At 38.2% G+C, this 12,435-nt stretch overlaps 1 protein-coding gene across 4 annotated transcripts in view; it reads left to right on the top strand.

The window, feature by feature from the left end:
* LOC133637772 (sodium/potassium/calcium exchanger 1-like) overlaps positions 1–12,065 on the top strand; it is a 40,065-nt gene extending 28,000 nt beyond the window's left edge. For all 4 annotated transcript variants that reach the window (XM_062030517.1, XM_062030518.1, XM_062030516.1 and 1 more), the window contains 5 exons: positions 1,749–1,879; positions 3,490–3,705; positions 5,577–5,666; positions 5,771–5,937; positions 11,445–12,065. In XM_062030517.1, the coding sequence (XP_061886501.1) occupies positions 1,749–1,879; positions 3,490–3,705; positions 5,577–5,666; positions 5,771–5,937; positions 11,445–11,694 (854 nt within the window). In that variant the 3' untranslated portion in view covers positions 11,695–12,065. The remainder of the gene's footprint in view (positions 1–1,748; positions 1,880–3,489; positions 3,706–5,576; positions 5,667–5,770; positions 5,938–11,444) is intronic.
* The last annotated feature ends 370 nt before the right edge of the window (positions 12,066–12,435 follow it).

The following is a 12,435-nucleotide window of genomic DNA, read 5'->3' as shown; positions in this document are numbered from 1 at the left end:
TGATTGGTACGTTCATTAAGCTCCGCACTCAACACTGTAAAGTGCCATTCATATAAAACTTGTGGGCCGCACTAACATTATACTTTCATATTAAGGTGGGGGCCACCAAATATTGTCTTGCCGGCCGCATTTGGCCCACGGGCCACAAGTTTGAGACACTGATCTAAAACAATCAACTGCACAGGGGCCAAAATTCAAAGTACACTTTAGGCCATGGGCCGAACAGTACTAATTGTCTCATTGTCATCCTTTTAACATTTGTGCATAAGCCACAATATTTTATATGCACATAAAAACAGCATATTAAAGTTAAAGTAGCAATGATTGTCACACACACACTAGATGTGGCGAAATTATTCTCTGCATTTGACCCATCACCCTTGATCACCCCCTGGGAGGTGAGGGGAGCAGTGAGCAGCAGCGGTGGCCGCGCCCGGGAATCATTTTTGGTGATTTAACCCCCAATTCCAACCCTTCATGCTGAGTGCTTCAGTCAGCCATGCATCTTTAATGTGTTATTTTGTACAGACAGGGCTTAATAGTTTAGGTGCTCTTAGTTTTGTACACCCTGGACAAGTCGCCACCTCATCGCAGAGGTGTACAAAGTTTTGTACACCTCTGTGATGAGGTGGCGACTTGTCCAGGGTGTACCACGCCTTCCGCCCGAATGCAGCTGAGATAGGCTCCAGCACCCCCCGCGACCCCAAAAAGCGACAAGCGGTAGAAAATGGATGGATGGATGGATAGTTTTGTACAATTCAATTATTGCTACTTTTGGTGGTAATGTGTCACCATTAGTATGATCCTATTAATTAGTTTCATATGTTACATTAGAATCTGATGTATAAGAGTTGAGATTGCTAAACAATGTTTGGATTATTTTATGCTAAAATTCGCCAAGCCTGCCATATGTGCATTGATTTTCATATATTTAGGTGACACCTGTAATCTAAATAGTTCAAATAAGAAATGTGTAAAATCTTGAAACTAGGTAATTGCAATTCAACCGCTAAACCACCATTGAAAGTTGTCTTTTTCGGCCCTGCAACCCAACTCTTAACATTTTCTTTAGATCCCATTTCAGCATTAACATTACAATGTTTTAAGTTGCTAATCAAATGGAACCCTCCAATTGCCAGTAGTACTTAAAAATATAAAGAGTGCACGTAAATTGACTCGAACGTGGTCAGAGCCTTTCTGATTATATGGCCCTACCTAGTAGTTGTTGTTTTAAACATCATTATGGTCATTACTTGAGTGAGATGGAGCCTATTCCAGCTAATTTTGGGTGGGGCATACCCTGGACTGGTCTTCTGCCAATCACAAACAGTCATACTCTCATTCACAGATACAGACAATTTTCAGTCTCCAGTTGACCCAACACGCATGTTTTTGATTGTGGGAGGAAGCTCGAGCACCTAGAGGGCATGCAAATGGATATTAAAATCTGCAAGGCACAAATGCTAAACACTATTCTGCCTTGTGTTTAAAAGGTCTCTAGTAAATGAAGTGAAAATGGAAGACAATTTTAGTTGGTTAGGTCAGAGGTCAGGGATGTCCTGAGAGAGGGCCTGCTGGCTCACCATTTCTGATCATCTCACTCTAAGCTTACAAAACATTATCATCATTTGTATAACATAAAGCAATGTTTTTTCAGGGAATTGAAAACTAATGTTGGCATCAACATTTTTACCCAGTTTTAGAAAAATAACTTCTGCTTTTTGCGTTTGTTTTTGGTTTTGTTTCAGATGAAGATCGCAAGCCAAAATGTGAGCTGTCTCCCGCGGGTGCATCCAACATCGCTGCAGTCAAGCAGTCTACCACCCAGCCTTCAGCTGAGGAGATCAAGAGCATGGACAACAACTGTGATGGCTCACAGGTGTGTTTTTCTTTTTAATTTCAAACAAAAAAAAGGAGAAGCTGAAAAGTGACTATTTTCTTTGCAAAATGACAGAGTAGGGATTGACGTTTTGTGTGCTTGGTTGCTACAACACTGGAAATGTGGATCAAACTTGGATAGCGACAAGAAGAAAAAGACCCGATATCAGACAGATTATAGAAATTGTAATTTATTTATGTACTTAAAGGGGAGCAGCACTTTTTGGGGGAATTTTGTCCACCATCCACAATCCCTATTTGAGACACAAACACACATGTATTTCCCTTTTCTCTGAATTCTAAATTTAGGAAAACTGCTTCTAAGAGCTTGCTAAAAAGGTAGGTATTATATACTCCACCCATAAGGCCCTATAAAAAAATAACAATGCTCCATTTACATGCAGTGACTTGCATATTAACCAAGCTGTAGCGACATTGTTGTAAGAGCGAACACCACCAAACTACTTTTCTGGCGTCCTTACTAAGAATGTAGTTACGGTATATTTTGGTACGGTTCCTAATTGGGTCGGTCCAGGAGGGCCGTTAAGGTTCTGGACAAATGATACGGCCATCTGTATTTTTTTTCACCCAGTTGACCGTCGTAACTATGACACGCTGTCACATTCACTTCACGTGCCACTGCAACATATTTTAAAAAAGACACGGGAATACACGGGTAGGATGAGATAATCAGCTTGAAATAATCACAAATAAGGAAGAAACACCACACAAGTTTGCAACACAGCAATATTTCCTCTAAAAAGAGTTTGTTTGAAGTAAACGTGCTTTACTCACAACCACCACTACCGCACTTCATCAATCGTCATCCTCGCGATCCAGTAATCCACAGGCCAATATTAATCCACTCAAAAAAGTCAAATTTTTTTTAATAATATAATAATCCATAAAGTTGCTCTGAAGCAAGATAGCATCTGCTGAAAGGTCTCAAGTTCGACGTCACTCCGTGGCATAAAACACCCACCTAGCATGCTAATTGATTGTATTGATTTATATATTTATATGATATATCATGTAAAAGGTCTATGAATTGCACATGAATGCCATACATAAATATTATTTCCAGCTGAGTGTAATTGTAATGAATAGAAACACAGTGATGGACCTGTGTAGTCTTTACATGATGATGACATAACAGCATTGCATATTGCACCGCAAACCTAGTTGACTTGTTTAAGAATTAAAAAGCAAGTGGTAATAAAAGACTTCCCTGCATTGAGATGTTACATCATGATCGTGGTGTACAAGCTCTTGTGCTTATAAAAATAGTAATAATTTATTTACACCAATTCCATATAATACCGATGAGAGTACCCATAATTACTGATATCGATAAAATCAGGGAAAAAAAGGAAAGACGTGTCAGGATTGTGAATGATGGGTAATATTCCCTCCAAAAGTGCAGTTCTCCTTTAATTTAAGCATCCTTTGATTTTTTTTTTAAGTATGCAGCCCTCATTGAAAAAGGTTTGAACATCTTTGCTGTAGGGTCCTATTAATGTTTGTGACCACCGCACATCCATATTGTTTATTGTCCTATATGGAATCACTCTGCTTAAGGCGAATGTGCTTATAACGGTTGATTTTGCTCAGGGGAGCTCGGGAGGCAGCAGTGACGATGGGAGTGGTGACGGTGACAGCAGCAACTCCGGCGAAAGTGAGGACGACAATGGAGAGGACGAAGGGGAAGAGGAAAATGCGCCCTTGTCTTTGGATTGGCCGGAAAGCAGACGCAAGCAGGCCACGTACCTTGTCTTGCTGCCCATTGTGTTCCCGTTGTGGCTCACCCTGCCTGATGTCCGCAACCCGGTGTGTGTACCAACCAGCACCTGTTAACACCACAATCGCTATTTATTAAGTCTTCACTCCAGGATTCCATGTTTTTTTTTGTGATCCTTGCGTCCTCAAATGCTTTTCTCACAAAGTTCCGTAGTTTTGAGAAACATTTTCTTATTTTATGAATTTATCAATGTTTGAAGTGATCTTGTAACATTAACCCTAAAGATAATGCCTTATTTGCATATAAAACCAAGTGCAGAGCACATTTTTGAACATTGACAGCAATTTAGCAGATCCCTTCTTGTTTTTTTCTGCTTTTTCGTCCACAAGTTGCAGACTTGTGAAAAGTGATTGTCCATGGTAAACATGTTCCAACATGACGCACGCAGTTTACCCCCGCTTTTGTTGACATTTGGGAACTCTTAAGTGCAACATAAAGTGGTGATTTTTGTTGCTAAAAGAGAGATTACATTGATTACATTGACGTATTACATCTGTCAATGTAAGTAAAGATGTGGGCAATGCAGGGACACATCTGATCGGTTAGACCAGGGCTAGTCAACGAAATCAGGGCTGTTCAACTAGCAAATTCCTAAAAACAGTAGAGTGCTCCTGTTATATACAGGAACTTGGACCACTGTAAACACTTTGGGAGATCCTTGCGTTGACCTTTTAACCTTGCTAGCAAACACTGAGGTCCAAACCTGTGATTTACATAACTGAGGCGTTTCTCAAGGCACCCTTTTAAGTCCTATCCTTTTTGGCAGTTATTTTAATTTTTTTATACATTTTTTTGTAATGTGATTTACTTAACTAAGGTGTTGCTGTAGCTTGTTTACTTCAGATGCAGTCAGTAGTAAGTTCTTAAACTTTAGATCCTCTTTTTCATCATTTGGGCTATACAAATGGCTTAAAAAACTTGAGACACTCAAATTTTTGCAGCAGATGCTTAAAAAAACACTAGCGGGCTGTCATGGAGATAATCTTTGACTAGCTTTAACTGTTTTGGGTCCCCCACATTTCCAGAAAGCTAATGACCGGGGAACCAGACTTCTCTCTTCACTATTAGTCTTATTTTGTATATTTTCCAGAGAACCAGCGTCCTCTACAGTAGACATTAGATTTTAAATTTTTTGCCCCGTAATGCAAAACACAAATGCCCCCTGTAGAGGACAGACTCTCGGGAGTTTAAAATATCAATGCATCATACCTTAATCATTTTACTTCACCAAATGGCTTGCCATAGATTAAAAGACAAGCAGTTCCTCTGTGACAGCTCTGTTGTTTTTAAGGACCTACAGTACTGCAAAAAAGCTAGTCAAATATCATCTTTATGACAGCGCTCTAAGGTTTTCAGCAATCTGCTGCAAAATATTAGTCCCCCTCAAGTTTTATGGTGCAATTCCCGAGCCAGATTTGGCCCCCGGGCCGCCAGTTGAATAGCCCTGGGTTAGAAAGTTGACATGCATGTTTGAGCGCTGCACGGGGACAAATTTGATTGGCGAATTTGACCAACTGATGTGATGGGAAATTGCGGGATTGGATACATTTGCGAGGTTGCGCACAATTTGATGGAGATTGGTTAAATTTGCATGAAATCCTATAGAGTTTAAAATAGGCTAAAACAGTTTATGCTAAGCTAACTGGATACAACCAGTGTGACATCTTATATTCTAACTGATAATAGATTAATTTTATTTTTACAACATGCTGAGGGTCAGTAATAATAAAAACAAGCCAACAATGTCCCCTTGGACACTTTCGCTTTAAACCGTCATGCTAAAATAGCAGTCAGCCTTGCATGCATCACAAGAAGAAATGTTTTCCTCAGCATGTAAAATGTTTTTTTTATTATATATATATATCTATATATATATATACTGTATATATATATTTTCCAGATGTCCAAGAAATACTTTACCTTCACCTTTATTGGCTCAATCCTGTGGATTGCAGTTTTCTCCTACCTGATGGTGTGGTGGGCTCATCAGGTTAGCTGCTCCCTCAATAATTTCACATTCACTCAATGACTTTAATTATTAGTAGGTAAATGCAGCAGTAGTGATGCATGCTCACATTGTTATCCTGGGTACAGGTGGGTGAGACGATGGGTATCTCAGAGGAAATCATGGGTCTCACCATCCTGGCGGCAGGGACATCCATCCCCGACCTCATCACCAGCGTCATTGTGGCCCGCAAGGGTTTGGGAGACATGGCTGTGTCCAGCTCAGTGGGGAGTAACATATTTGACATTACTGTAGGGTGAGTACTTACTCAACTCCATCTCAACATTCAGTGTCTATCTTAGAAATACGAAATGTTCTGAAAAAACAGCACCTGAAACTCAACAGTAAGTCATCAAAGAGACATTGTCACATAAAAAAAACACAAAACATTTTTAACTCCATATATCAGTCATAAAATAAACATTAAAACATTTAATAGTAGTATCAATATCAAACCTCACAGAATAAATTAAATCTAAAGCTTGTCTACTAATAGCATTTGTCCTGATATGGATAACGTATGGCAGGGGTGCCCACGCTTTTCCAGCAGACGAGCTACTTTTCAAATGACCAAGTCGAGGGGATCTACCTCATTTTCATTTATGTGTATATATATATATATATATATATATATATATATATATATATATATATATATATATATATATATATATATATAATATATAATATACATATAAATATATTTATATGTGTGTGTGTGTATATATATATATATATATATATATATATATATATATACACACACATACATATAAATATAATACATATATTCTTTATTATATTTATATGTAGGTGTGTGTGTGTATATATATATATATATATATATATATATATATATATATATATATATATATATATATATATATATATATATATATATATATACACACGCACACATACATATAAATATAATACATATAATTGTTATTATATTTATATGTAGGTGTGTGTGTGTATATATATATATATACATACACACACACATACATATAAATATATTTATATATATTATATATATATATATATATATACACATAAATGAAAATGAGGTAGATCCCCTCGACTTGGTCATGTGTATATATATGTGTATATATACACCTACATATAAATATAATAAAAAATATTATATTATATCCCATCTAGCCTTATTTAGCCATTCCTTTACCACTTTTGACGTGTGTTTGGGGTCATTGACCTGTTAGAACACCCATATCTTTGTCCATGTGGTGTCAGATGAAACAAGAAACACACGTCAAAAGTGGTAAAGGAATGGCTAAATAAGGCTAGAATTAATTTTAGAATGGCCTTCCAAAAGTCCTGACTTAAACGTGTGGACAATGCTGAAGAAACAAATTAACGTCAGAAAACCAACAAATTTAGCTAAACTGCACCAATTTTGTCGAGAGGAGTGGTCTAAAATTCAACTAGAAGCTTGTGGATGGCTACCAAAAGCGCCTTATTGCAGTGAAACTTGCCAAGGGACATTTAACCAAATATTAACATTGCTGTATGTATACTTTTGACCCAGCAGATTTGCTCACATTTTCAGTAGACCCATATTAAATTCATAAAAGAACCAAACTACTCTAATGAATGTTTTTTGTGACAAAACAAGAATGTGCTCCAATCACTCTATCACAAAAAAATAAGAGTTGTAGAAATGTTTGGAAACTCAAGACACCCATGACATTATGTTCTTTACAAGTGTATGTAAACTTTTGACCATGACTGTATATTTATAACTAATATTTGTTTATTTATGAAAGAGATGTTTTTGTTAACAAGTTAAATGTGTGTAAGGATAATACAAGCATGTTTAACACATAGATGACTTTCTTTCATGAAGACAAGAATATAAGTTGGTGTATTACCTGATTCTGATGACTTGCATTGATTGGAATCAGACAGTAGTGATGATAATGTCCACATTTTTGAATGGAGGAGAAAAAAAGTCCTCCTTTCTGTCCAATACCACATGAAAGTGGTTGGTTTTTGGCATCTTATTTGTCCAGCCTCCAAACTCGTTTTTATACACTTTACAATAAATACATTGACGGCAAACTCCATAGCTTGCTAGCTTGTGTGAGCTCTGGCTTCCTGAGACTCTTATTTTGTTAGCGCAGGCAGGATAGAGCAGCACTTTTATTGTGACGACAGGAACTGTGCGGTCGGTCTTTAGGGTTTTGACAGCAGGTACAGTGCGAAAGTCTGTTAAAATAAAGTTTTCATCGCCTTCCTGTCAGTCGTTTTTTTTCCTCAATGAGCTCGCTGCAACCAGCATCATCTCACAAGATGACACAAATGTCAATCAAGTGACAAAAGTCGCGTCATAGTGAAGATTGATAATAGCTAATTTTTAGGACTATTTTTTTAATGCTTGGCTGGTGATAGACTGACACACCCTCCGCGATCGACCGGTAGCTCGCGATTGACGTAATGGGCACCCCTGGAGTATGGTGTATAAAATAATAATAATAATACCGGTAATTATACATTTTATAAGGTGCCTTTCAGGGCGATTAGGACCATCATACAGCAATTGAAAAAAAAAAATCCCAGTTTAAAATGTAAGCATGATAAAGCCTGCAACAGAGCAACAATGGGAACACAGACCTACAATAAGTTCATCAACAAACATACGCCAACCTACACAGATGGGCTTTAAAAGTGGTAAGAGTCAATGGTAGTGACATTAGGGGGATCAGAGTATTTAAAAACTAGTAAAAAATCAATTTGCTGACTTTTTTGTTTTTTTAATACTAAGTAAGTAAAGCGTTACTTCGGGTTTTATGTATCAAAAGGCCGAACAAATCAAATTGTGCAAAAAGTGAAACAATTTTACCCGTGAGATAATGTAAATCCAGTGAAAGTGTTCCAGACACCTTAAAACATTAACACAAAATTATTTTATGAGGAGTAAACATAGTTTTACATGCAGAAAACAATGTGAAATACTTATAAATGATGAATTAACTTTTATGAGCACTCGATTCGGAGGAATGCTCGGCAGGAAAACAGACTAGTTTGTGACAAGCAATGTTTGGCGTACAATAACTGGGACAGTACACAAAAACTGGGGCTTTTCATCGAAAAGCGAATTATGCGAAAAGTACGGCATAAGAAAACCGCAATCGTAAAGTTATTAAAGTTATTAAGGACATATCAAAAACTGATGACATTTTTCTGGAAACAAAGGAAATATTTAAGAACATTTGTCTCCGACGATAGCATAATAATGTCATTTTAGCATTTTATACTTTGCAATATTCTTGAATATTTAGGGCCAAAAAAACTTTAAATGGCTTTGTATTCTTCCTAAATAACATGTATAACTTAAACGTGGGTAGAGCATGGCAGGCTGTGATAAAACTAATACGGTATATCGACGCCATTATGGTCATCTCTTGTGACCAAACTTGGTGTGGGCGCCCCTTTATAGACACTGGCATTGAAGTGGGCATCGTGGAGAAACAAGTATTGGCTCGGAAAGAAATAAAGTATTTGAATCTAGCAACTTCATCTGCATAATGTTAATTAACACTGTAGCATACGTTCCAGGGTCCAATAATGGCAACATTGTGGAGTTAGTTCCTGCAATATTTAGTTTCAGTGTTCCATAACACATAAATCAACAAAGTAAAACAATGAAAGAATATTAGCGGCAGCCAGCAGAGGTCACTCCTTTTCAAAGCCTTGACACGTCATTAGCTCCACCCACCAAATCACACAAGAAAAAGGAAAAAAACTAAAAGTACTGTTGGGGGAAAAAAATGACAAATGGAAAATCTGGAAACTGATATCATCTGATTGTTTTTTTTTTTTTTGCTGATATCGGTGCGATATCAAGACACCATTAACTGTGTATATTTGGATTATTATATGACTATTATTTAAAAAAAAATACTTGGCCTTAGTATCTGCTGCTAGCAATTGTGTCCCTTGGACAACCATCATTGATGTTAAGGTACAAACCCTCGTTGTGTAAATGGTAAATAAAAACAGAATACAATGAATTGAATAGACTGTATACATATATTCAATTGAATAGACTGCAAAGACAAGATACTTAACGTTTGAACTGGAAAACTTTATTTTTTGCAAATATAAGCTAATTTGGAATTTGATGCCTGCAACATGTTTTAAAAAAGCTGGCACAGGTGGCAAAAAAGACTGAGAAAGTTGAGGAATGCTCATCAAACACTTATTTGGAACATCCCACAGGTGAACAGGCTAATTGGGAACAGGTGGGTGCCATGATTGGGTATAAAAGCAGCTTCCATGAAATGCTCAGTCATTCACAAACAATGATGGGGCGAGGGTCAACACTTTGTAAACAAATCTGTAAGCAAATTGTTTAAGAACAACATTTCTTGGGACGGTATAGCTCGGTTGGTAGAGCGGCCGTGCCAGCAACTTGAGGGTTGCAGGTTCGATCCCCGCTTCCGTCATCCTAGTCACTGCCGTTGTGTCCTTGGGAAGACCCTTTACCCACCTGCTCCCAGTGCCACCCACACTGGTTTAAATGTAACTTAGATATTGGGTTTCACAATGTAAAGCGCTTTGAGTCACTTGAGAAAAGGCGCTATATAAATGTAATTCACTTCACTCAACCAGCTATTGCAAGGAATTTATGGACTTCACCATCTACGGTTCGTGATATCAAAAGGTTCAGAGAATCTGGAGAAATCACTGCACGGAAGCAGCAAGGCTGAAAACTAACATTGAATGCCCGTGACCTTCGATCCCTCAGGCGGTAAAGGATATCACCACATTGGCTCAGGAACACTTCAGAAAAACCACTGTCAGTAACTACAGTTCGTCGCTACATCTGTAAGTGCAAGTTAAAACTATATTATGCAAAGTGAAAGCCATTTATCAACAACACCCAGAAAGGCCGCTGGCTTCGCTGGGCCCGAGCTCATCTAAGATGGACTGATGCAAAGGGGAAAAGTGTTCTGTGGTCTGACGAGTCCACATTTCAAATTGTTCTTGGAAACTGTGGACGTCGTGTCCTCCGGAACAAAGAGGAAAAGAACCATCTGGATTGTTATAGGCGTAAAGTTCAAAAGCCAGCATCTGTGATGGTATGGGGGTGTATTAGTTCCCACATCTGTGAAGGCACCATTAATGCTGAAAGGTATATACAGCTTTTGGAGCAACATGTTGCCATCCAAGCAATGTTATCATGGACGCCCCTGCTTATTTCAGCAAGACAATGCCAAGCCACATGTTACAACAGTGTGGCTTCGTAGTAAAAAAATGTGGGTACTAGACTGGCCTGCCTGTAGTCCAGACCTGTCTCCCATTGAAAATGTGTGGCGCAATATGAAGCGTAAAATACCACAACGGAGACCCCCGGACTGTTAAACAACTTAAGCTGTACATCAAGCAAGAATGGGAAATAATTCCACCTGAAAAGCTTAAAAAATTGGTCTCCCCAGTTCCCAAACGTTTACTGAGTGTTGTTAAAAGGAAAGGCCATGTAACACAGTGATAAAAATGCCCCTGTGCCAACTTTTTTGCAATGTGTTGCAAAAAGTTAGTGATTATTTACAAAAAATAACAAAGTTTTCCAGTTGGAACATTAAAAGTCTTGTCTTTGCAGTCTATTCAATTGAATATAAGTTGAAAAGGATTTGTAAATCATTGTTTTTATTTAGGATTTACACAACGTGCCAACTTCACTGCTTTTGTAGTTGTGTTAGACAGGTGTGTGTTACGTATGGCGTCTCTTACGTGCAGCCTGCCGGTGCCCTGGCTCTTGTACTCGCTGTTGCACAACGGCGCCCCTGTGGCCGTCAGCTCCAACGGCCTGTTCTGCGCCATCGTGCTGCTCTTCCTTATGCTCCTCTTCGTCACCATCTCCATCGCCACCTGCCGCTGGAAGATGAGCCGAACGCTGGGCCTCGCCATGTTCGCGCTCTACTTCGTCTTCCTCATCCTGAGTGTCCTGCTGGAAGATCGCGTCCTCATTTGCAGCATCTCTATCTGAGGTGCATCACTTTAGACACACTTAAAATGTCCTCCTACTAGTTCTGTTACCTAGGGCCCTTCATTCATGGACACTTATTAGTCATCACTTGTTGTCCTGTCAGTACTCAACTTCAACTTCTTTACCCTAATTAGTCCCTGATGGTGCTGATTAGTCTCCTTTATCAAATTTCACACCGAGTAGCCACTCGATGTAGTGGAACCTGTTAGTGGATGCACCCGAAGTCAAAACTATTGTACTTTTACTTCTGACTTTGGAAGGAGAGTGGATAAAAGATTTTTTGTCGATATACAATACAGGCCAAAAGTTTGGACACACCTTCTCATTCAATGCGTTTTCTTTATTTTCATGACTATTTACATTGTAGATTGTCACTGAAGGCATCAAAACTATGAATGAACACATGTGGCGTTATGTACTCAACAAAACAAGGTGAAATAACTGAAAACATGAGGTAGTCACCTGAAATGGTTTTCACTTCACAGGTGAAGCTCATGGAGAGAATGCCAAGAGTGTGCAAAGCAGTAATCAGAGCAGAGGGTGGTTATTTTTGAAGAAACTAGAATATAAAACATGTTTTCAGTTATTTTACCTTTTTTTTAAAAAAGTACATAACTCCACATGTGTTCATTCATAGTTTTGATGCCTTCAGTGACAATCTACAATGTACATAGTCATGAAAATAAAGAAAATGCATTGAATGAGAAGAAGGTGTGTCCAAACTTTTGGCCTGTACTGTAG

The sequence above is a fragment of the Entelurus aequoreus genome, linkage group LG02 (genome assembly GCF_033978785.1).
Source record: "Entelurus aequoreus isolate RoL-2023_Sb linkage group LG02, RoL_Eaeq_v1.1, whole genome shotgun sequence".
Lineage (NCBI taxonomy): Eukaryota > Metazoa > Chordata > Actinopteri > Syngnathiformes > Syngnathidae > Entelurus > Entelurus aequoreus.
The sequence above is the reverse complement of the archived record's forward strand: the minus strand, read 5'-3'. Positions and strand labels throughout refer to the sequence as shown.